Source organism: Ailuropoda melanoleuca, chromosome 4 (assembly GCF_002007445.2).
Source record: "Ailuropoda melanoleuca isolate Jingjing chromosome 4, ASM200744v2, whole genome shotgun sequence".
NCBI lineage: Eukaryota > Metazoa > Chordata > Mammalia > Carnivora > Ursidae > Ailuropoda > Ailuropoda melanoleuca.
In genome coordinates this window covers 52901928-52924091 of record NC_048221.1, presented here as the reverse complement: position 1 = coordinate 52924091, position 22164 = coordinate 52901928, and the positions used below count along the sequence as shown (strand labels likewise).

The 22164-nt window shown below is 49.0% G+C and overlaps 2 protein-coding genes and 1 long non-coding RNA gene across 3 annotated transcripts in view; 1 reads left to right on the top strand and 2 right to left on the bottom strand.

Moving 5' to 3' along the window:
* Nucleotides 1–1564: 1564 nt before the first annotated feature.
* MRPS25 (mitochondrial ribosomal protein S25) lies at nt 1565–12687 on the bottom strand. Its single transcript, XM_002921245.4, has 4 exons — nt 12422–12687; nt 9011–9117; nt 2650–2737; nt 1565–1917 (listed from the first exon to the last, which is right to left on the bottom strand). The coding sequence occupies exons 1-4, from the start codon at nt 12553–12555 to the stop codon at nt 1725–1727; spliced, it is 522 nt and encodes a 173-aa protein (XP_002921291.1). The 5' UTR covers nt 12556–12687; the 3' UTR covers nt 1565–1724.
* A 106-nt stretch (nt 12688–12793) lies between these two features.
* On the top strand, nt 12794–18022 carry LOC117801933. Its single transcript, XR_004624779.1, has 2 exons — nt 12794–12979; nt 17731–18022. It is a non-coding gene; the product is annotated as an uncharacterized LOC117801933 (long non-coding RNA).
* The window catches only part of RBSN (rabenosyn, RAB effector), a 27822-nt gene continuing 23342 nt past the window's right edge, over nt 17685–22164 (bottom strand). The window contains exon 12 of the mRNA XM_002921246.4: nt 17685–21588. Coding sequence (XP_002921292.1) covers nt 20443–21588 — 1146 coding nt within the window. The 3' untranslated portion in view covers nt 17685–20442. The remainder of the gene's footprint in view (nt 21589–22164) is intronic.

Below are 22164 nucleotides of genomic sequence, written 5' to 3'. Positions count from 1 at the left end.
ATCAGTCACTTCAGAAGAACAACGTCTAAAACCATATGAACATCATTTGTGCAAAGAAAGAAACAGATACCAACTTGTCATAGCGATTTTTTCCTCCCACTTAAATAAATTTTTAAGTCATCTTTTATCACTACTAAACCGAGGAGGAAATGGAAGACAAAGGTTTAAAGAGATAACTGTGCCCCCTAGTGGTGCTTATTTCAAGTCCCTGTAAAGAGAAGAGCAGCACTGTCCCAACAGGCACCAGACACGAGGACTCAAGGACTCGCTATCTTGTTTCCAGGTCAGCAACCTTTCTGGGCCCCCTGTGGGCTGTGGATGGAAGGGGCACTTTCCTAATACTGGCTCACTTGCTGTGCAGACAGACCAAAGGGAACAGACTCCTCTTTCGGAAAAGCCCCTGCAGCTGGCGGGAAGACCACAGCTGCGGTCGGCTGGGCGCGGTTATAGAAACAAGACAGAAGGATCAGAATGGAGGGCAGATCACCCTCCAGAATGGCAAAGGGGGCAGGGTGCCCTGTGGTGCGGACCTGCAATTAGACACAACCTTGGTGACCCTGCGGCCACGACCCTGCCCAGCCCCACCAGCCATTCCCCTGAACACCAGTCTGGTGCAAAATCACAGTTAAACCACAATCTGAGCATCAAATGTGAAACAGGCTAAATCCCTCTCAATGTAACGGGCTGACCCCCACATTTATCTAAAACGTTCTGGTTTCACATCTTTTCCCGTGGCAGTCTACGTCCTGACCTCCCCTTGCTCCTTTCAGCCCCGCTGGCTGGCTGCTTCCTGCAGGGCAGAGTCTCCGTGTCCGCCTCCACCGCTCCCCGGGCCAGCTGGTCCTTCACTTCTGACCAGCTAAACCTTAAGGTGGCCCTTGAGGGCTGAAACCGGCATCACTCAGTGACCGCAGTACCCGGGTCCTGTGAGGAAAGAACTAGGTGGACCCTCGGTAAGCCCTCACCCTGTCTTCCAAACCTTACAAAGTAAGGCCTGAATGAGCAAGAGGGCAGACGGAGGGGCAGCCTCCAGCACCGGCCCTCAGAGCAGAGCCCCAGAGTCTCAGCCAGCCAGCCCCACCCCTGTCCCGCCTCATGGTCTGCAAACCTACCTGTGAACGGGCCCTAGCGCCGGGGAGAGGCACTGCCAGAGGCCGCCTCGCCACGGCACATACCGGAGGGTGGCTGGTCTGTGCCCGTCACAGGGCCCCGTGCACTGCTGGCACGCCTGCAGCCAGACCTCTCCGGAGGAAAGCGGGTTGGCTTCAGTTTAAAAGATGAACGCTTACGCAAGGCTTGCCCTGGGATTTCTGAAAGAGCCCGAAGAGCCTGAGCAGAGGGGACTTCCACACTGCCAACCACCCAGCTCCAGCTAGATGCTACCAGATCCCACCCCAGCAGCCCCTAACTCTCCAGGGCAGGGCCCAGAAAAAGAATCGAAGCCAAGAGAGACAAGGAAAGGGTGGCAGGACCAACACAGGGATGTCAGCAGCTGTGGCCTTCGACCTTCCCTGTCCCCACGCAGGCCTCTCTCCTGTGCCCAGGGGACTACACACACACCATGCTGGAGACCAGGAAGCATTTTATTAACCTGAGAGCGCAGATACACTCCCCCGACCCTCCCATGTCCTTTCACACAGGTGTGAACCAGGGGACTATTCTATCCATGAACATGGAAATGGACTAACCAGAACCAGGGGCTTCCCTGGGTATGGCCTGGGGCCTCAGTCCTGGGTGCTGGCTTTCAGCATTGCTTTGTACTTCCCTGTCAGCTCCTTGGGTAACGGCACCAGACCCGGGCAGGGGACCTGCCCTTCCACCTCGCAGATACACTCCCGCAGGCAGTACTTTCGGGGCCCAAAGTGGGCTGGGTGAGAAAGCTCCTTTTTCTCCTGCTCCTCCTTCTCCAGGGTTTCCCTGCCGAAGAGCACAGACAGCAACGAGGTGTGGGAACAGCACTCTGAGCCTCGAGGCAGCGTGGGACTTGTTGGCCAAGTGTGTCCCACCAGCGGCCGGCCCGGGACACCCGGCTCTCCTGTGCCTCTCAACCTGTTCCTCGACCCCGGAGTCTGTCGCCCCTCCCCCACAGGCCTCCCAGGCCACCCGAGAAGCACACTGGCCCACAGGTCCAGGCCCACACAGCAGTGGTCAGCCTCCCTCCAGCCTAGAAGCAGCCCCAGCTCTGAGTCAGCACGAGGTCAGGAGGAAGGGGTCTGCAAAGGCCTCTGTGCGTCCTCCGAGATGTGGTTTCTTGGCTTCCCTCCCTTTTCCTCTTTCCATCCATGTAAAGAGAAATGGCGGATGCCAACACATCCCGGGGTTAGACACCCCCAGCTCCAAGGAGAGATTCTCAAGGGCAGGTGGCTGCGACGGCCCAGGCAAGTGTTTCCACAGCACCTCAGCTTCCCGTGGAGCCGAAGAGGTGGGGGGGGGGTCTCTGACCCCACCTCACAGCGGAGGGAGGGGGAGCCCACATAGGCTCAGTGACTTACAGCCACAGGGCTGGGGATCCGGGCAGCGGCAAAGCCCGAAGGAACGGCCTCTGCAGCCCGCGCGCCCTGGCTGGTGTGCGCCCTCCTGACGCCCCTTTACCTCCCTCACTCCATGCTGAGACATTTGCTCCCCTCCAGATCAACCCCAGCAACTCACTTGTTCTTCCCCAAGATTTTCCTGATGTGCTCCATGATCTCCTTATTGCTCCTGGTCTCCACATCCACAAGGACCTGCTCCCCGGAGTCTGGAAATGGGAAGCAAAGGGGACAAAGTGCTAAGGACTGGGCAGCACGCTCCTCAGCCTCAAGTCGCGGCGACGGGTCTGCTTTTAGTGGTGAAGCACTTTAACAATAAGTATGGCTGTCTACATAACCCGTAATGCTACTCTTCTTTTTCCATATTTCGTTCAACATGAGCAAAAGCATAACAGTTACTTACTTTTATTTATTTGAGAGGAAGGGAGACAGAGAGAGAGAGAGTGCGCATGCGCACAAGCAGGGAGGGGCAGAGGGAGAGGGAGAAGCAGACTCCCTGCTAAGCAGGGATCTCTCCCACCCCCACCACTGGGCTGGAGCCCAGGACCCTGAGACCATGACCTGAGCTGAAGGCAAGACCCTTAACCGACTGAGCCACCCACGTGCCCCCTAAGCACACTATTTTAAATGGAAAGCAATTTTCCATTTCCATGCTCATGGGTAGAATAGTCAATATCATTAAAATAGCAATTCTCCCCAAACCAGGTCATGGATTCATTGCAATCTCCATCAAAATCCTAGCAGATGTTTTTGTAGAAACTGACAAGTCGAGCCTCAGATTCATGCAAAGGACCCAAAGCAGCCAAAACAATTTTGAAAAACAAGAAAATGAGAGGATGTTCATGTTGCAGTTTCAAATCTACCATTAGCTACAGTAACCAAGACAGTGTGGTATTAGCGTTAAGAACACACTACAGGGCAATGGGGCAGAACCGAGAGCAGAAGTAAACGCATACTTTTGCCCAACAGTCAGCAAAGACACCAACACAATTCGACAAGGGAATAAATTAATTTATACCTTCACTTCACAGCATTAAAAAAAGAAAGAAAAAAACCTGAAAATGGATCAGCAACCTAAATGTATGAGTTAAAACTTCTACAGAACTTTTAGAAGAGAACATAGGGAGTCTTCATAGCCTTCTAGGCAAAGATGTTTAGGCACGACATCAAAAACATGGTCCATTAAGGAAGTAATCTGATAAATTGAAATTCATCGAAGTTCAAAACTTGTGTTTCAAAAGATACTAAAAGCTGGGGCGCCTGGCTGGCTCAGTCGGTGGAATGTGCGGCTCTGGATCTCAGAGTGATCAGAGTTCGGGCCCCACATTGGGTGAAGAGATGACTTAAACTTAAAAAAAAAAAAAAAGATACTAAAAGCCATAGACTGGGAGAAACTATTCATAACACATACACCTGATAAAGGACTTGTATCCCGACTATATAAAGAATCCTTAAGACTATCCAACTAAAAATAAAAAATAAACATTTGACAACAGAAATTAGTAACAAGGGGCGCCTGGGTGGCACAGCGGTTGAGTGTCTGCCTTCGGCTCAGGGCGTGATCCCGGCGTTGTGGGATCGGGCCCCACATCAGGCTCTTCCGCTATGAGCCTGCTTCTTCCTCTCCCACTCCTCCTGCTTGTGTTCCCTCTTCTTGCTGGCTGTCTCTATCTCTGTTGAATAAATAAAATCTTTAAAAAAAAAAAAAAAAGAAATTAGTAACAAGTTAATAATATGCACATAAAAAGATAATCTTCATCCATCATTAGTCATTAAGAAAATGCAAATTAAAACCACAGGGAGATGCTGGAGTGGCTCAGAATTTTTTAAATGGGTAATGCAAGTGTCAGTGAGAATACAGAGGGACTGGAATTGCCCCACATGGCTGGTGGAAATGCAAAATATTACAGCCACTTTAGCCAGTGAAGACACAGAAAAAGGAAAAAAGATTGGAAAGGAAGTAAAACTGTATTTGCAGATGGAATGATCGTGTATGTTGAAAATCCGAAGGAACTTAGAAAATAAAACCTACTAGGGGCGCCTGGGGGGCTCAGTTGGTTAAGCAGCTGCCTTCGGCTCAGGTCATGCCTCAAGTCCAGCATCAGGCTCCCTTCTCCCTGCTTCTCCCTCTGCCTACCACTCCCCCTACTTGTACTCTCGTTCTCTGTCAAATAAATAAAATCTTTAAAAAAAAAAAAAAAAGAAAGAAAAGAAAACCTACTAGAAATAAGTGAATTCATTAGCAAGGTTGCAAGACAAAAATCAACTGGGCTTCTATAAAGTTGTAACCAAACAACTGGAAAATGTATTGTTCTTTAAATACTTTTCACAGTAGTCACAAAACATACTCAACATTGTTAAAATGTCTATTTCTCCTCAAAATGATCTATAATGTAACTCCAATCAAAATCCCAGCAAGTGGGGGCACCTGGCTGGCTCAGTCAGTAAAAGCAGGTGACCCTCAACTTTAGGGTCATGAGTTCAAACCCCACACTGAGCATAGAGCCTACTAAAAATTAAAAAATAAAAAAGTCCCAGCAAGCTTTTTTCTAGAAACTGACAGGCAGGTTTTAAAGTTCATATATAAATGCAGGATGCCCAGCTGCCACAGTCAGTTAAGCATCCAATTCTTGATTTTACCTCAGGTCATGATCTCAGGGTCATGAGGTCGAGCCCTGCACTGGGCTCCATGCTCAGAGCGGAGTCTTGGGATTCTCTCTCTCTCCCTCTGCCCCTCCCACCCGCTCGCACACACTCTAATAAATAAATGGATCTTTGTTAAAAAGTTCATATAAAGTGGGGCGCCTGGGTGGCACAGCGGTTAAGCGTCTGCCTTCGGCTCAGGGCGTGATCCCAGTGTTCTGGGATCGAGCCCCACATCAGGCTCCTCCACTGGGAGCCTGCTTCTTCCTCTCCCACTCCCCCTGCTTGTGTTCCCTCTCTCGCTGGCTGTCTCTCTCTGTCAAATAAATAAATAAAAAATCTTTAAAAAAAAAAGTTAATATAAAGAACATACAATAGCCAAAGTAATTTTGGAAAAAAGGGAAAAAAAAAAAAGAACAAAGTTAGATTTAAAAACTACCTGATCTTAAAGACTTACGATAAAGCCACAAACCCAGACAGTGTGGTATGAGCCTAAGGACAGACACACAGTAAGAGGATGAAGTCAGAAATATAAAGTCAAGTGATATTTTTGTGTGGTAAAATACACATAACAAAAATTAACCATTTTAACCATTTTAAAGTGTGTAATTCTGTGGTTTTTATTCCTTTCAATGTTGTGCAGCTATCACCATTATCTAGTTCCAGAACTTTCTCATCACCCCAAATAGAAACCCTGCACCCATTAAGCTGTTCCTTCCTATTCACACCACCCCAGCCCCTGACAACCACTTTTTGTCCCTATGGAATTGCCCATTCCAGACATTTTATCTATAAACGGAATTATATCGTCTGTGGCCTTCTGTGTCTGCCTTCTCTCACTTGGCTTATGTTTTCAAGTTTCACCTGGCTTGTAGCATTTGTCAGTACTTTGTGCCTCTTCATGGCTGAGTAATATTCCAGTGAATGGAGATACATCAAGTTTTGCTTATCCATTCAGTCAACTGAGTTTTGATAAAAATGCCAAGGAAACTAAATTAGGGAAAGGACGGGTCGTTCACCACATGGTGCCAGAACACCTGAGTATCCCAAGCCTAAAATGAAAAACGAGCCTCAGTCCCTGGCACACTTGATACACAAAGAACTCAGCCTGCAGCAGAGACCCAAATACGAAACCTAGAACTATAGCGCTTCCTGAGGAAACAGGAGAAAATTGTCGCCACCCCGGAGTAGATGGAGACTCCTGGACAGACACAGAAAGCACGAGCCTAGAAGGAAAACAACTGGCGAGCTAGAGTTCTTCCAGATGAAACTCGTGCTCTCCTGAAGACCCCATTACGAACAGCAAGCCGAAGGCTGAGAGAAGTCACAGTGCACCGACCTGACCAAACAACTGCGTCCAGAAGAGAGAGAGAATTCAGTGAGAAAACGAAGAGCCCGGGTTTCGTTTAATGGACAAAAGATTCAAATAGACTCTTTATGAAAGAAATCTATGAACGGCCAGTAAGCACATGAAAAGATACAGGAAAATGCAAATTAAAACTCTGACGAACCCTGAAAAGCTAAAATTTAAAATATTTATGGGGCGCCTGGGTGTTAAGCGTCCAATTCTTGGTTTCGGCTCAGGTCATGATCTCGGGGTGGGCCCATTCGCCCAGATCATTCTCCCAGATCATAGCCTAAATGAATCACACGGCCCTTAAAATCGGAGGACCTATGCAGGCGGTGGTCCGAGGGGTGCGTGACTATGGAAGAACGGCCAGACAGGACTCGTTGCTGTCCTTGAAGATGGAGGAAGGGGCCACAAGCCAAAGAATAGGGGTGGCCTCTAGGAGCTGGAAAAGCCACGTAAACAAATTTGCCCCCTGAGCCTCCAGAAAGGAAGGCTCTGCCGACACGCCGATTGTTGTCCATGTTGGCCTTCTGCAGAAGTGTGTGTTGCCGTAGGCTGCCAAGTCTGCGGCGACTTGTTCCAGCAGCCACAGGGGACACAGGTAACGGGAGGTGAGGATGGGAAGCCACCGGGGCTCCTGCGCCCTGCTGACGGCGGGCTGAGACCCACACTCGTTCGAGAAAGCAGTTCAGCACTGAAAACGTTACATACCGATCCTGGGGCCCGGCAACCCCACCCCAAGGCACTGCCCAGGGGAACAGAGCGCCGACGTCCACAGGACAGCCTGCGCGGGAAGGTGCAGAGGCGCGCCATCTCCGAGGAGCCAGAAACTAGAAACGGCCCTCGACAGCCACGGGGGCCTCCTGGGAGGGGCAGCCGGCCCACAGCCCAGCTCTCGGGGACCTGGCCATTCCGGCCCAGCGCGGGCAGGGACTTCCTGCTGGGTGGCCCCCGACCTGCTCAGGCCTGAGCCACCCTCTGAGCTGCCTCCCGCCAGACCTCCCTCCTCCTTCCTCTCCTTCCAGAGATGTCCGACCTGCTCTGCCATCGAAGACTTTCCCTGCCCTCTCCCTCCCCTCATCACCAATAAATCTAACTCTGTCTCGGCATTTAACAAAAACCCCCATGTCATACGGGGGATGGACAAATAAACTGGTATATTCCTACGGTGGGTCACCACTTGACACTGAAAATGAATCAATTACTGACAACATGTGGCAGACGATCTCAGCATGATGAGTGAAAGCCCGACGCAGCAGAGGACGCACCGTGAAACACTCACAGGACCTTCGGAAACAACACTGGTCTATGGAAAAGTCCGAACGGGGGCTGCCTCTGGAAGAAGGGGGATGTCCCTGGAAAGCCACACGCAGGGACTTTCTGGAGTCACAGAGATGCTCCGTGTCATCTCTTGGAGAGTGGGAACACAGCTACGTAACAATTGTCAGAACTCATCAATTTATGTACAGAAGACCCGTGTGTTTTGTTACAGGTAAGTTGTACCTCAATGAAATTAATTTTTTAAAACACAAACACAAAATACATACACAAAACTGCTACCACACCACCATTCTCTTCACCTGACCTCGCCCTAGTTTTCTGTCATGGCACTTATGCCCTGGCTGTCCGGGTAAGCTCCCTGTCCTTTCTGTCTGCTCCTAATAGGATATCGTCTCTACAAGGGTAGAGACCTCTGTCTCTGCGGCTCCCTGACACCTCAGGCACGTGCCGGGGCCCAGCGGCCACTCCGTACGTATTTGCTGAATACATTTAAGAACAGCATCATTCTGCTTCCTGAAGCATTTCCCAAAGCACACTTCAGTTGGTTCTCGTAACCACGTAAGGCAGATGCTGGACATTCGCCTGAGAAACAAAGCAATGGGAACAGAACTCGCTCAGGGTCTGACTGAGTAGAGAGCGGGGCCAAGCATCTGGTCTGACTTCCAGGCACTGAGTCCAGTAGAACCAAACATTCCCTCTGTGCCTCATGGGAAAGGACAGCATCGTGTAAGCGTGCGGTCTGGAGAGGACACACACAGACCCACGACCCGCTCAGGAGGACATGGCCGGCACTGAGCACACAGCTGGGAGAGACAGGGAAGGATGACATAGGGTGCAGGAAGAGCTTCCTGGAAGAAGTGGTGCCCAAGTGGAGTCTCAGAAAGATTCTAAAAATAAATCAATGAGCAAAACAGCAAGGCATTTTCTGGCAGAGGGAACGACACGAGCAAAGGCCAGGTGTGGCAAGGGAATTTGGAAAAACCAGCCGTTTGCTGTAAGGCATGTAGAAAGACATGGGGGCAACAGGAGATGAGGTTGGAGAAACAGGGGAAGAGTCCAGACCTCAGTGGCCACTGTGTGCCACGGTCCAAAGCCCATGACGGAAGGGACATTTACAAGACCTCGTATCTCAAATCCCCCAAGCACTCTGGTGGGAGAAAGGGATGGGAGGAAAGACCCTCCCGGCCTCGGCAGCGGCCACACTCACCCAGATAGAAGCGCAGGAAGGGGGACGGCGTCATGTTCTTAAACAGCATGATCTGTACCCAAGGGTTTTTGTACTGGATCTGAGGTATGTTGAAAAACACAAACTTCCTGCAAAAGGGAAGAAATGAAACCTGTGAAACAGAGTTAACTTGAAACGCTGTGCACCTGTGTATTTTTTGAGGGAGATAGTCCAGAACGTTCATCCAATTCTCAGGAGACCCTGCCTCACAAAAAGGCTGAGAAAAGCAGGATGTATTAGTATATTCTCTGAACAGTGGGTGTCAGGACTTGTGGCTTGTTATTTGAGGGAAGACATCTGCATCCCTACCTTACACCGCACACTAAACTAAAACTCACTGAGCAGAAGAATAAATGTAAACATAAAACTATGAAATGTCCCAGACCTTGGGTGCTGGTTAGACGGGTATATTCATTCCTAAGCAGAGCTCATCAAGCTGTATACTTCATGTAAATTGTACCATAATTTAAAAATCAATGAAAGCAAACATGGAAAATACGTTCGCAATCTAAGAGCGGGGAGACCTTTAAACTTAGGTTTAAAACACAGATAGGGGCGCCTGGGTGGCAGAGCGGTTAAGCATCTGCCTTTGGCTCAGGGCGTGATCCCAGTGTTATGGGATCGAGAGAGCCCCACGTCAGGCTCCTCCGCTATGAGCCTGCTTCTTCCTCTTCCACTCCCCCTGCTTGTGTTCCCTCTCTCATTGGCTGTCTCTATCTCTGTCAAATAAATAAATAAAATCTTAAAAAAAAAAAAAAAAAACACAGATAAATAGGACCACCTTAAAACTTTTATATGGCCAAATTTACCAGAAACAAAATCAACATTCGCCAAACCAAAAGAAAAATGTGTGTAAACAAGAGTCAGATGTTTAACCAAATGAGCCACCCAGGCACCCCTCGACAGGAAACTGTAAATGGTTCCTGAAACCCGGGCACAGAGTTGGTAATGGTAAGTAACCTTTAGCTGAGCTCCTGCTGTACAAGCCAGAAACCTTAGGCATTTGTAAGACTTGAATCCTCACAATGACCCTGCAAGGTGGGGTTTTATAACTAAGCAAACAGGTCAGAAAAGTTAAGTAAACTGCCCTAGGTCACACAACCAGTAAATGAAAGAAGAGGGCTGTGCGCGGCTGGACTTCAACCACTCTTCTGTCACCTTCAAATTACCAAATTCACCTAGATATTGAGGCTCAGGCTGGACACAGAACTCAATAAATGCTAGCAGCTGTTACTTTTCTTATTGCACCTGAAAGGCAAGAACATCTGGCAGAGGTGAGCAGGGACTTAGCGCTCAGACTCTAAGGCAGCTCCCCACACACCCAGTAGACACCCAAGACTATGGCTGGCCTGGGGACGTACACAGGTGGACTTGGAATGGAACTGATCCAGGGAGGGACAGCTGAAATGCTAAGGGTACATGAATAAGCAAAGGCCGGTGGCGCTGGAAAGGGCAAGTCTGGTAGACTCAACCCAAGGGCACGAAATCCACAAGGGCATACACAGGTGGGACAGGCAAGCCTTTACCATTCAGAAATAGGAAGCACAGAATGGCTGTTTGGCTCTTATTTACCTAAAGGGTATTAAAATAGTTGAACTGCATGGGGCGCTTGAGTGGCACAGTCGTTAAGCGTCGGCCTTCGGCTCAGGGTGTGATCCCGGCGTTCTGGGATCGAGCCCCCCCCCCCCCCCCCCCCCCCCCCCCCCCCCCCCCGCCATATCAGGCTCCTCTGCTGGGAGCCTGTTTCTTCCTCTCCCACTCCCCCTGCCTATGTTCCCTCTCTCGCTGGCTGGCTCTGTCAAATAAATAAATAAAACCTTCAAATTAAAAAAAAAAAAAGATTTCAAATACTTGAACTGCAAGTATAAGGCCTGAAGCCCTATTCTGATAGACTGATCATTTAAAAAAACCAGAGATTTATATAAAAATCTGTATTTCTGGCTTCCTGACAAGTCAGAAATTCTCCATGGGGCCCACATGGCTAAGCCGCAGCCAAGCAGCGCATGGCCCCTTGTGACAGGGCACATTTTCCCAATCTGAGGGGCCCCTGTAGACTGCTGCCCTCCTTTTTGGTACTGCCCCATCCCTGCTGACTCCTAGCATGGATGGATGGGATGCACAGTGAGTCACGAAGGAGTATCTGGGTGCCCATTCACCCCTAGAACCAGGTATTCCAGAAGCCATCAGCCCACCTGATCCCATGCAAGCAGGTACAAGTTTTTGGCTTCACCTGTGGACAACAAATGGCTAGGAGGTGGCTTCCGGCTATCCTAAACAACTGTGCAGCAAAGGCCCCTCACCATGGGGGGCCATACCCTACTGGGAGCACTTCCCCTGTCCCATTTTGATCCACCCCATACACCCAGTCCCAAAGCTTCCAAAGGACTAGACTGTCGTCTTAGGCACTGTTGAATTCCCAGCTCACAGCATGGGGCCAAGCATTCAGTAGGCACTCAGTAAATTTATACTTAATACCTAAAAAGCCCGAAGCACCGCTACTGCCTCAAGGTTCAAGTGAAACATTTCTTTTCTAAGCTTCCATTTAAGGAGATCTCACTCTGCTCCAGGCTGAAAAATCACCTCAAGGAGTTTGGGGGGGGGGGGACATGGAGCCTGGGGCTACACAGCTGACATAATCAATTATGAGGGTGACGAGAAGCACGCTCGCAGCTACGAATCACAACCACTCACTAGCCAGCGTGGTAGCGTGGGCAAGCAAGTTACCTAACATCTCTGCGTTTCTGCATCCCTAGAATAGGGATAACCACGGGGCTTCCGTAAACATCAAATGAGACAATGCATGGCTAACATTCAGAACCACGCTGCGCACAGACGGGCTCAGTAAGTGCTAGCAGCTGTTACTTCTTTCAGTACATCCCCACAGCGGCCCTGGACATAGGTATCCTGCCAGTCTGGGACAATGAGAAGGAGCAACTCGCCCAAAACCGAGTTGTTAGAGCTGGGACCCAACAGAGTCTGTGGCCTCTGGGCCCGGCTCCATCCAGAGCAGAACGTGCGCCGCTGCTCCGCACCGCTCGCCTGCCAGGCACAGGCAGTTCAGGAGGCTCCAGCCTCCCCGGGTTAGCCTAGTCCACCGGGGAGGCAGGGTGAGGAGTAGGGGCCCTTGTCGTCCGCTCCCCAACCTCAGTCACGACTGCAGCTGGCACAGCGTGGCCCTGCTGTCCTCTTCTCGCTGTGGAACCTGGAGCAAGCTGCTTGCTCCTCAGTCTCCTCGTCTATAAAATGGGACCAACGGCACCCAGTTCAGGAGGCCAGCCTCGGGATTAAGTGGCACCCAGAGCAGCTCCAGGTCTCAGAGTCACTAGCGCGTCATTACAGTGAGCAGGGTACGTCCGCGCGGCCTGGGGGCGGCCTCGAAGGGCTCCGACTGACCTGGCGCCCTCGCCCAGCTCCCCGTGCGTGTTGTAGTTCACCGTCATGACCTTCACTGAGTCCTTAAACACCACGTCCCCCTGGCCCAGGTACTGGAGGGTGCGGCGAATCGAGAAGCGGCCCTTCATGAGCATGGCGGCGGAGGCGTCGGGCAGCGGGCTTCGCAGCGAGAAGACACCCAAGGCGGCATACGCTGCCAGCCCCGCGGACCTCACACAGCTTCGCCTCCTCGCTGGTTTCCACTTCCCGCGCAGACGCACCGGAGACGCCTCCCGGCGGGCAGCGCGCGCACGCCGCGGAGCAGCTTGGAACTTGTAGTCCTGGCTAGAGTTGGCTTAGGGTTTGGGGCGGCGATCCGGCTTGTACCTCTTCGCTTTAGAACACCCTCCTGGAACGTTTGCTTTTCACACTGTAAATTAGCCTCTCCCCACCCCCACCCCGCAAGGGAAAATATTTTTAAATAGGCTCAAACTCAGACAACAGAATTACAGTTGGAAATAAATCAGGAGGGCTGCGTTCAGATGCCAAATGGGCTACTAACTTGCTCTTCAATCTCAAGTAAGTCAGCTTTTCTCTCTCAACTTCTCCGAACTCTAAATGAAGTGTTCCAAGTGCTCAATTTCTAACATTTACTACAAAAACTGATTTGCAAAAGGGAAAAACAAAAAAAAGGCGAGTTTGGAAACACCCCTTCCTTGTTCACCCACTTAACAGCTCTGGACCACAATTTGTTCATAAGCAAAAAGGGGATGAGATGCATTTCTGAAGTAGGCTTACTGATCTGAGAAAGTTTTTACTTCTCCTTCACTTTTGAAGGATAGTTTTGCCAGATATAGAATTCTAGGTGGTTGGGGGTTTTCTTTCAATACTTCAGACGTTTTACTCCACTCTTCTTGCATGTGCCTGAGGAGTAATTAGCTATAATTCTTTGTTTTCTCTGTAAGATTTTTTCTTCCGGCTTCTTTCAAGATTTTGTATTTGGTGTGTGTCGTTTGAGTAAGATATACCTACATACAGATAGGGTGCCTGGGTGACGGGGAAGGTTAAGCCTCAGCCTCTTGGTTTCAGCTGAGGTCACGATCTCAGGGGCCTGAGATCCAGCCCTGAGTGGGGCTTGGTGCTCAGCGGGGAGTCTGCCTGAGATTCTCCCTCTTCCCTTGCCCCTCCCCACCAAACTTTCTCTCAAATAAATAAATTTTTTTTTAAGTAAAGATTTTTTTTTTAAAGATTTTATTTATTCGACAGAGAGAGAGACAGCCAGCGAGAGAGGGAGCACAAGCAGGGGGAGTGGGAGAGGAAGCAGCAGGCTCATAGCGGAGGAGCCTGATGTGGGGCTCGATCCCAGAACGCCGGGATCACGCCCTGAGCCAAAGGCAGACGCTTAACCGCTGTGCCACCCAGGCGCCCCTTAAGTAAAGATTTTATTTATTTACTTGACAGAGAGAGAGACAGTGATAGAGGGAGCACAAGCAGGGGGAGTGGGAGCGAGAGAAGCAGGCTTCCCACCGAGCAGGGAGCTGGATGTGGGGCTGGATTGGAGGACGCTGGGATCATGACCTGAGCCAAAGGCAGACGCTTAAAGACTGAGCCACCCAGACGCTCCTCAAATAAATAATCTTTAAAAATATATATATATATCTATGTAGACATAATGTATAGACATTATCCTACCTGATATTGATCCTACTCTGAGCTTCCTGGATCTGTCATTAATTTTGGAAGGTTCTCAGCCATCATTACCTCAAATATTTTTTCTCCATTCATTCTTTTTTTCTTCTGGTGTTCCAGTTACATATATTACATCTTCTGAAATTTGTTACATTGTTTTTGGATATTTTGTTCTGGGTTTGTTTTTCATTCTTTTTTCTCTCAGCATTTCAGTTAGGGAAGTTTCTATTGACCTATGGTCAAGCTCACTGATTCTTTCCGCAATTGTGTACAGTCTGCTGATGAGCCCTTTAAAGGTATTCATTTGTTACGGTGTTTTTGATTTGCTGACATTTCCTGTTGACTATTTCTAAGAGTTTTCTTATCTTTGCTTACATTACCCATATGTTCTTTCATACTATATAATTTTATCATTAGACTCCTTCTTAACATATTGATCAGTTATTTTAAATTTCCTTTCTGATAAGTTCAACATCTGTGTCACAGAAGTCTGATGCTTGCTGTGTTTCATCGAACTGTGTTTTTTTCTTGCCTTTTAGCATGCTTGTAATTTTTCCTGAAGGCCAGACAATATTGGCTGTATTGGATAACAGGAACGTAGGTAAATGAGCCTCTAGAATGAGGATTTCTGTTAATCTGGCTAGGCGTTGAGTTGTGTTTAATGTGTGCTGTGGCTGTAGGTCCAGAGGCTTCAAATTCCTCTAGTGTCTTTTTGCCTCACCTCTTGACTTTGGTCTTCCCTAGATGTTACTCCTTAGAGAGGGTGTGTCTTGAAGCTCTTCCAGCTGTAATCCACTGTTACACTGGAGCTCTGTTGGTGTGGTGGTAAGGTGTATTGGGTGGGTGGGGGGCATTCCATAATCTTCTGATGAAATCTCAGTATTTAGTGGGCCTGTGTCTTTGGGCTGTGACCTTCACAAGTATTTCTTACTCTAACTCTGTGATATTATAATAAATATATATATTTGGTCTTTGTTCCTGACTCCTGGCCAGAGCTCCTGAAACCCTTGTAATTTCCCTAATGATAATATAGGAGATTAAAAGGAGATTTAAAGGTTTTATTTATTTGACAGAGAGAGAGACAGCCAGCGAAAGAGGGAACACAAGCAGGGGGAGTGGTAGAGGGGGAAGCAGGCTCCCAGCAGAGCAGGGAGTCTGATGCGGGGCTCGATCCCAGGACCCTGGGATCACGCCCTCAGCCAAAGGCAGACGCTTAACGACTGAGCCAGCCAGGAGCACCCCCCCTTTTTTTAAAGATTTTATTTTTAAGTAATCTCTATACCCAGTGTGGGGCTGAAGCTCCCAACCCCAAGACCAAGAGTCACATCCTCCACTGACTGAGCTAGCCAGGTGCTCCCTGGAGCATCTTTTATCATAATATCTGTGTTCTGTCCCTGTTCCTGAAATAGCTCTGGAGAGATAAAGATGAAAGGAGCATCTTTCGTTATCATAAGCCCCTTTTAGCCACAAAGTTAATGCAAATGAGGGGGCTTTTGGAAACCCCCTAAGTATGGGGATTGGTTGCCACAGATGGCTAGTTGGAATTTTCAGCCCCAGCCCCCTAACCTCTGGGGAGGGGAAAGGGGCTGGAAGTTGAGTTAATGACTAATGGCCAATAGTTTTAATCAACCATGCCTATGTAATGAAGCCTCCATTAAAAAATACCCTAAACAAAGGGGTTGGGAGCTTCTAGGAGGATGAACACATCAGTGATAGTGCAGGGAGAGTGGTGTGCCCACAGGGCATGGAAGCTCTATGCCCCTTATTCCGTATCTTGCCCTATGCATCTCTTCCATCTGGTTGTTCCTAAATTGTACTTTTTTAATTATTAACCAGTAATCTAGCAAGCCATTATTGCAAATTATCAAACTCAAGGAGAGGCTTGTGGGAACCCTGACTTCTGACCCTGTCAGCCAGAAGTACCAGAGACTTACACTTGTCATTGGTATCTGAAGTAGGGGGCAGTCTTGTGGGGCTGAGCCCTTAATGTGGGGTCAGATGCTAACTCCAGATACACTGTGTCAGAACAGAGTTGAATTTGTAGGATACCCAGCTGGTGTCAAAAGATTGGTTGGTGTGGGAACCACCCCCCCTCAAAACACATTTAGTGTCAATGTGTGTGAGTTGGGGCACCTGGGCAGTGCAGTTAAGCACCCCACTCTTGGTTTCAGCTCAGGTCGTGATCTCAGGGTTGTGAGATTGAACCCCACATCGGGCTCCATGCTCAGTGCAGAGTCTGCTTAAGACTCCCTCTCCCTCAGCCACCTAAAATAAATCTTTTTTAAAAAGTTGAGTCATGGAATGCATAGAAAAACAAGTTTTCTTTTACTTTTCTCCCACTTAGATGAGATGGAAAGGCTAGAGGGGGTGGGAGTGGGAGAAATGCCCTTCCTGGGTAGGATTAGACTCTGGTACAGTCTTTTCCCCTGAGGAATGCTCAAGAGTTTATTTTTCAAAGATTACCCTTCCCCTTCCCCTTCCCCTGCCCCTGCCAGAGCCACGAGGGAAACTTTCTCAGCAATTAGCTATGGAAACCAGCTGGGGTTCCTGGAGGTAAAACTGTAAAGGTGGGTGGTGTCCCTTTGGCTGTGGCCCCCGAGAGTTCCTTACTCCCATGCTAGTCCACGCTCAGACTCCCACATTCCATCAGTGTCCCTACCAGCTGTGGCTCCAGTGGCTTCTGCTCCAGGTGATTCTCCAGATTTCAGGGCAGCAGTTTGCCCTGCACTCAGCTCTCTGATGCGTCCAAGGACAGTCACTGATTTTGTTTGTCCAGCTTTCTCTTGTTGTAAGGGCAGGAGTGACAACTTCAGAACTCTTTGTGTGCCTGAGCTGAAACCAGAAGTCCTTTCTGAAGTGGAGTGTTTATTTCCCCTTTTCTGAAGTATTTTAAAAACTGTACTAGGCTGCTGAAGAGTTTCAGGAAGAAGAGGTTTTGGTCTTAAAGTCCACAGAAGGCACTTCCTATGGATGAAATGTCCCTTCGCACATTAGAAACATGTGTCCATATACAACACAGGCCACAGGGCTTGGGCATGCCCACTGTGCCTGACCCTCGTGGAACCCTTCTTGCTACTTAGGGCAAAGTGACTCACGCAGCCCAGGCTTTAAATCCTTATTCTTCCACTGATTGGCTGTGTGACCCCCCTGCCAGGCTAACCTCTTTCAACCTGTTTATCTGCCAGATAAATACCTGAGTAACTACCACACAGGCCTGCTGGTAGAGCTAAAGGGGGACTATGTGAAAAGGTAGCACAGTACCTGGCACAAATGGCAGCCATAAGGTTCCTCAACCTCTCTGAGCCTCCGTTTCTTCTAGCATGAAATGAGGTTGATAGGATTGTAAAAGGTCTTGCACTATTCTTGTGTGAAACAATTCATTTGATCAACACTGCAGGAATAACTGGGGATAAGGGCGGAAGTGGAGCCCACATTTACCCCATTAAGAGCCCACTGACCTTTTGTCCAGAGGCCTTAACCACACAGTTAACATAGGAGCTGGGGCTGTCTTCAGATATTCAGGTGATGATCAAGAAAGGGGCGGGGGCAGAGAGGTTATCTGGTAGTTCTCACTTCCAACACACGTGCGCATACACACACACACACCCAACTAACATCTGTTAGTTTATTTTTTTAAAAAGGTTCCAATACAAGGCCCCAGAATAGTGCATGCAAACAATGACCCTCAAGCTGTCATTGTCGATGGCCAGTACAATCTGCTACCACAGTCTGTGACCTGGTAAAGAGACCAGCTTCTCTCTTCGAGTACCAAGGCCCAATTATGCCAACGCATGTCCAACCTACCACCTGGCTCATGATGACTCAGAAGTACACTTCTGTATCCGAACGGCAAAGACACATTGAGCTGCAAGAACAATGAGTAAGTGTCCTTAGTGTATTAGACGTGGAAAAATACAAACAAGGTGTAAAAAAGAAAAGCCAACTTCATTTGATTCCTGAATTCCCAGAGTCTCTTCCATACATGATCTCGATCTAGGGAGATCTGCCGATGCCGCATCAAGAACTTGCTCATTTTCCCATGAGATGGAGCTGTTTGCCTTGAAGGACTGCAGGAAGAATGAAATATTCACATGAGGTAAGCACTTGAAGCTGTGGCTGCAATTCATAGGCCATCTTTATCTACCCTGACGAAAACCCATCTCTGTAAATCCAACTTTGTGCCTGTGTGAATTCTGGGAAATGTTAGGGATAGAGAATTCTAATTTTTGTCAGGTCTATGATAAGAGGAGAATATAGCCGTGGAAGAATTAAATGGAAGAATTCATGGAAGAATACACCCACAAGGAATTCAATCACATCAGAAGGTTTTAGTTTGGTTTAGTATAGTCAGTGTTTTTTTCCCTTAAGTTTAAAAATAACGTTTCTTATATGTGTGGTTCTTAATGCTCTTAGTTACTTACAGATTGCTACCTGGGTTGATTTCAGGAAAAGGGTATGTTCAGTCAACTAGTCTGAATTGAAATCACTAGCTAACAAAGAGATATACTCTCATAAGAAAAGTAATTATGATGGAAAGCAGCATTTAGCTTCCGGAACGACCTGCTTTTTGGCGCAGAGTGTCGTCCTCTCCAATCAGAGAGCAATGACAAGACTAGCAGTAGGAAGCATGCCAGCCAGCCATGAAACCCTCCATAACGACAGCAGGAAGGGCAGGAGAAGGAAGAAAGATCCTGTACCAGGCAACACTTTGGATACCTGGTTGCTAACTTCCCAACCACAACGATCAGCAAGGCTGGGAACTTGGCTGACATTAGTAATCCACTCATATTCTTTTGTGAACAGAACCCCAACATGAAGGGTCCTCCACACACCCTCCACCCACAACCCATTCCTGCACCCCTATGCAGGATCTTTTCATCCACCCCAAAGATCCAACAGATGCCAAAGAAATGTGAATAGTGTCAGCACAAATACAGACTACCTTTACACCACAGTTCCTCAAACATTCTCAAGACCAACAGGGGTCTTCCCAGAAGGTAACAAAATGAGTCTCAGCTCTCACACCAGTGATCAGTGAAAGTATGACCCATATAGTTAGTTAAGGGGTATAAAGTGACTAGTGGTCAGTTATTGTTCTTTAATCAAAAAGCATAATTGCAGGAACTCTACCTAGAGCTGAGCACACTTGAGTATCATGATGTCAGACATCAGTTAAGGATTATGTAAACCAAAGCACCAGAGCTAAATTAACAATTTCCCTTTTTGCCCTTAACTGATGAAGAGTTCAAGTACTGTGGTGCTACTGGAATGATCCTGGGTTGTGCCTCTTCAAACACTTCCGCTTCTTAATACTAAACATTGGTAGGAAAATCCCTCACTGATGCCCCAGGTCAGGACAGGATGAGCCAAAAGGGAAGAAGGCTGATCAACTAGCCCTGAAAATCATTTTAATTTATCTTCTGATAAAAAGGGAAGCTTCCACTCTCCCAGCAATGTTCCACAAAAGCTTCCTGATTACCAATCCTAAATTACAGACTGGGCCTTCTGAAAAAGCCCAAGTCAGAGTAATTTCACCAAAGTTCTAGAGGAAGGTTTCTCCAGGGACAGACAATTGTTCCATCAGTCATTCAGAGCAACATTTGGGTAGACAGTCTTCTCCCAAATACTACTGCCTCCATCACCCAAAAAGTTCACCACCCCTATTTTCTACCCCTGCACTGAAGTTTAACTTCCTGAAAGAGACAAACGAGGACTTAAACTGACAGGGAAATGCCCTGGTAAAACCTCTTAAAAGAGGTGCTGTGCTCTCCTCGGTCTAAACTGTCTTCATGGCAATACCTCCCCCTTCTGTGGCACAGGTGGGATGTACCCGGCAGGGCAGAGGAAGCCCCAGGTGAAAGAACCCACAGCCTAAGGGCGAGAGACTTCCGTCAGACCAGAGTAAGGTTTCAAGATACCCATCTTGTCTGTCTTGGCTAAAGAAAGTGCCCTATAATACTGCATAAAGACCAAAGACTAGGCAGGAGCAAATGGACCCACAAGGGCTGCCCAACAGAACTGCATTTAGTTATACTCAAGTAATGAAAATTTAAAATCCCTTCTAAAGGGAAAAACCCAATTCAAAAAAACCAAAAAAAAATTAAAAAATTAAAAACCCAGGAAATACAGCAAATGAATGCTGATTCTTCCTGTTCTGGTTTCCACTTTATTATTCAACTGTAGTGGAAAAACCTCCAAGTGCACAGCACGCAACAGCAGATTGCCTGCCCTAACCTGTGTGCATCTTAGCTGCCCCCCTTCCTCCTTCCCCATCCGGCCCGCCAGCCCCGTCCTGCTCCACAGGCTCCTGCCAGGCCCTGGGCCCCCAGACGCCCTGCCCATAGTCAGTGGGGTCAGTCAGTGCCCCCCTTCTGTTTGGCCAGGGTACGCTTCAGCTCCCTCAGGTTCTCCGTCAGCACTTCCACCTCGTCCAGGCGGCCACACTGCTTGGCATCAAAGATGTATGCCTTGATGTTATCAATCTGCTGGAGGAGGAGCTCCTCCTCGATGGGCTCCTCGCCCTCCGGCCCACCATCACTATCCATCTCAAAGGGGTTGGTACAGGTGGCTTCATCAAAGGGGTTGCCAGGAACAGGAGGGCTTGAGGGCCTCTGGTGGGGATGCTCGTCTTCCTCATCGAAGGGGTTGGGCGCTGGACTGTCTGGGTTAGTGAAGGGATTCCCTGCTACAGCCCCCTCCTCTTCTTCCTCAAAAGGGTTGTATTCTTTGAGGATGCGAGCTGGAGGGCCAAAGTAAGGCTCTGCAGCAGGAGGGCTCGTAGTGCCTTCTGCTGTGGGGCTGGAGGGCTCTTCCTCATCGAAGGGGTTTAGGGAGGCCGGCTCATTTTGCTGTGACATGATGCTCTGGGGGAAGGATTCCTGGCCGAGGGCTGGGGGCCCGGACCACACTCTGGCTGGCTCGAGAGCTGAGACGGGCGAAGGGGTGTCCGCAGCCACACTGCTCTGAACTGAGGAAGAGCCTAGATCCAAAGCATAAGCAAGGTGGGTACGAGGCTCCCTGCTAGGCTCCAGCTGAAAAGGCCTAATTTCTCGGAAGTCCAGGGACCGAGTCCGCGTATGTAGGGATGCGGCCCGGAACTGCTCCCTCTCTCGTTCCCACTCCCGTTCACAAAGCCTCTGCAGCTGCTCCCGCTGCAGGTCCTCCTCCTCGGCCTGCCTCCGGGACAGCTCAAGGGCCTTCTCCGTCTGTTGCTGGTCATACTCGTCCTGCAACTGCCGCAGGTTCTCCTGCAGCGTGCGCACTTCATCCGTCCGCCCGGCAGCCTTGGCCTGCCTGATAAATGATGTGATGTTGTGGATCTGCTGGAGGAGCGGGTCCGAGTCTTCGCTCTGCCCCTGACTTCCTGACAGCGGGAGCCAGCCCTCAGCCTTTCTCAGGGGGGCAGGTCCCCCTCGAAGGGGAATCGCCTCCCCGTTGGCCGCACGAGACGCCAGGTCACTCCGCCTTTCCTCAAACCGTCGCTGGGATTCCAGAACAACCTGGGGAGACACCAAAGCCAAAGAGAAGAAACACAGTCACCAGGCCAACAGCAGCCACACCATCAGCCACCCCTACAGTCCTGCTGTCCCTGTGCTGATGAGATCCAAATGCCCACCTCAAGACTAAGGCACCCTCCAACTGCTAAGTCAAATCACGCTTTTTGTTTTTCAGGGGAGAGAAGGGACAGAGCCTGATTTTCAAAAATAAATTAATGACAGTAAGTTAAGAGATAAGATTTTCTCCATCTTAGATTCACTGGCCGTATGCTAGTCTTAAATCTCTGAGGTCTAGTGTCACCCATCTACACTAGAATCTCGCACAATATTAAACGCACACATTATTTTGTTTAGTAAAGCACGTTCCAAAGCATTCTACAAAGAGCTCCCTGGTGTCTGCGTCCTCTGCAACCTGCGCTACAGGGAGAACCGGCAGCCTCCATGGTATTCTGGATGAAAGAAAATCAGCAGAATCTCTGAAAGACAAACAGGTCTGACCTGGGAAGAAAAACAACTATTCTGAGTCTACAGAGGAAAGGCCGGAAAAGAACAGAAGACAGATGCAAACTGGACAGCAGT

What these genes read in the sequence shown, in the direction of transcription:
- MRPS25 (XM_002921245.4), bottom strand. Translation starts at nt 12,555, where the DNA reads ATGCTCATGAAGGGCCGCTTCTCGATTCGCCGCACCCTCCAGTACCTG. An exon ending in GAGCTGGGCGAGGGCGCCAG is followed by an intron (nt 9,118 to 12,421) that starts GTCAGTCGGAGC and finishes TCCCTTTTGCAG; the next exon opens with GAAGTTTGTGTTTTTCAACA. An exon ending in AAAATCTTGGGGAAGAACAA is followed by an intron (nt 1,918 to 2,649) that starts GTGAGTTGCTGG and finishes GCTCTTCGGCAG; the next exon opens with GGAAACCCTGGAGAAGGAGG.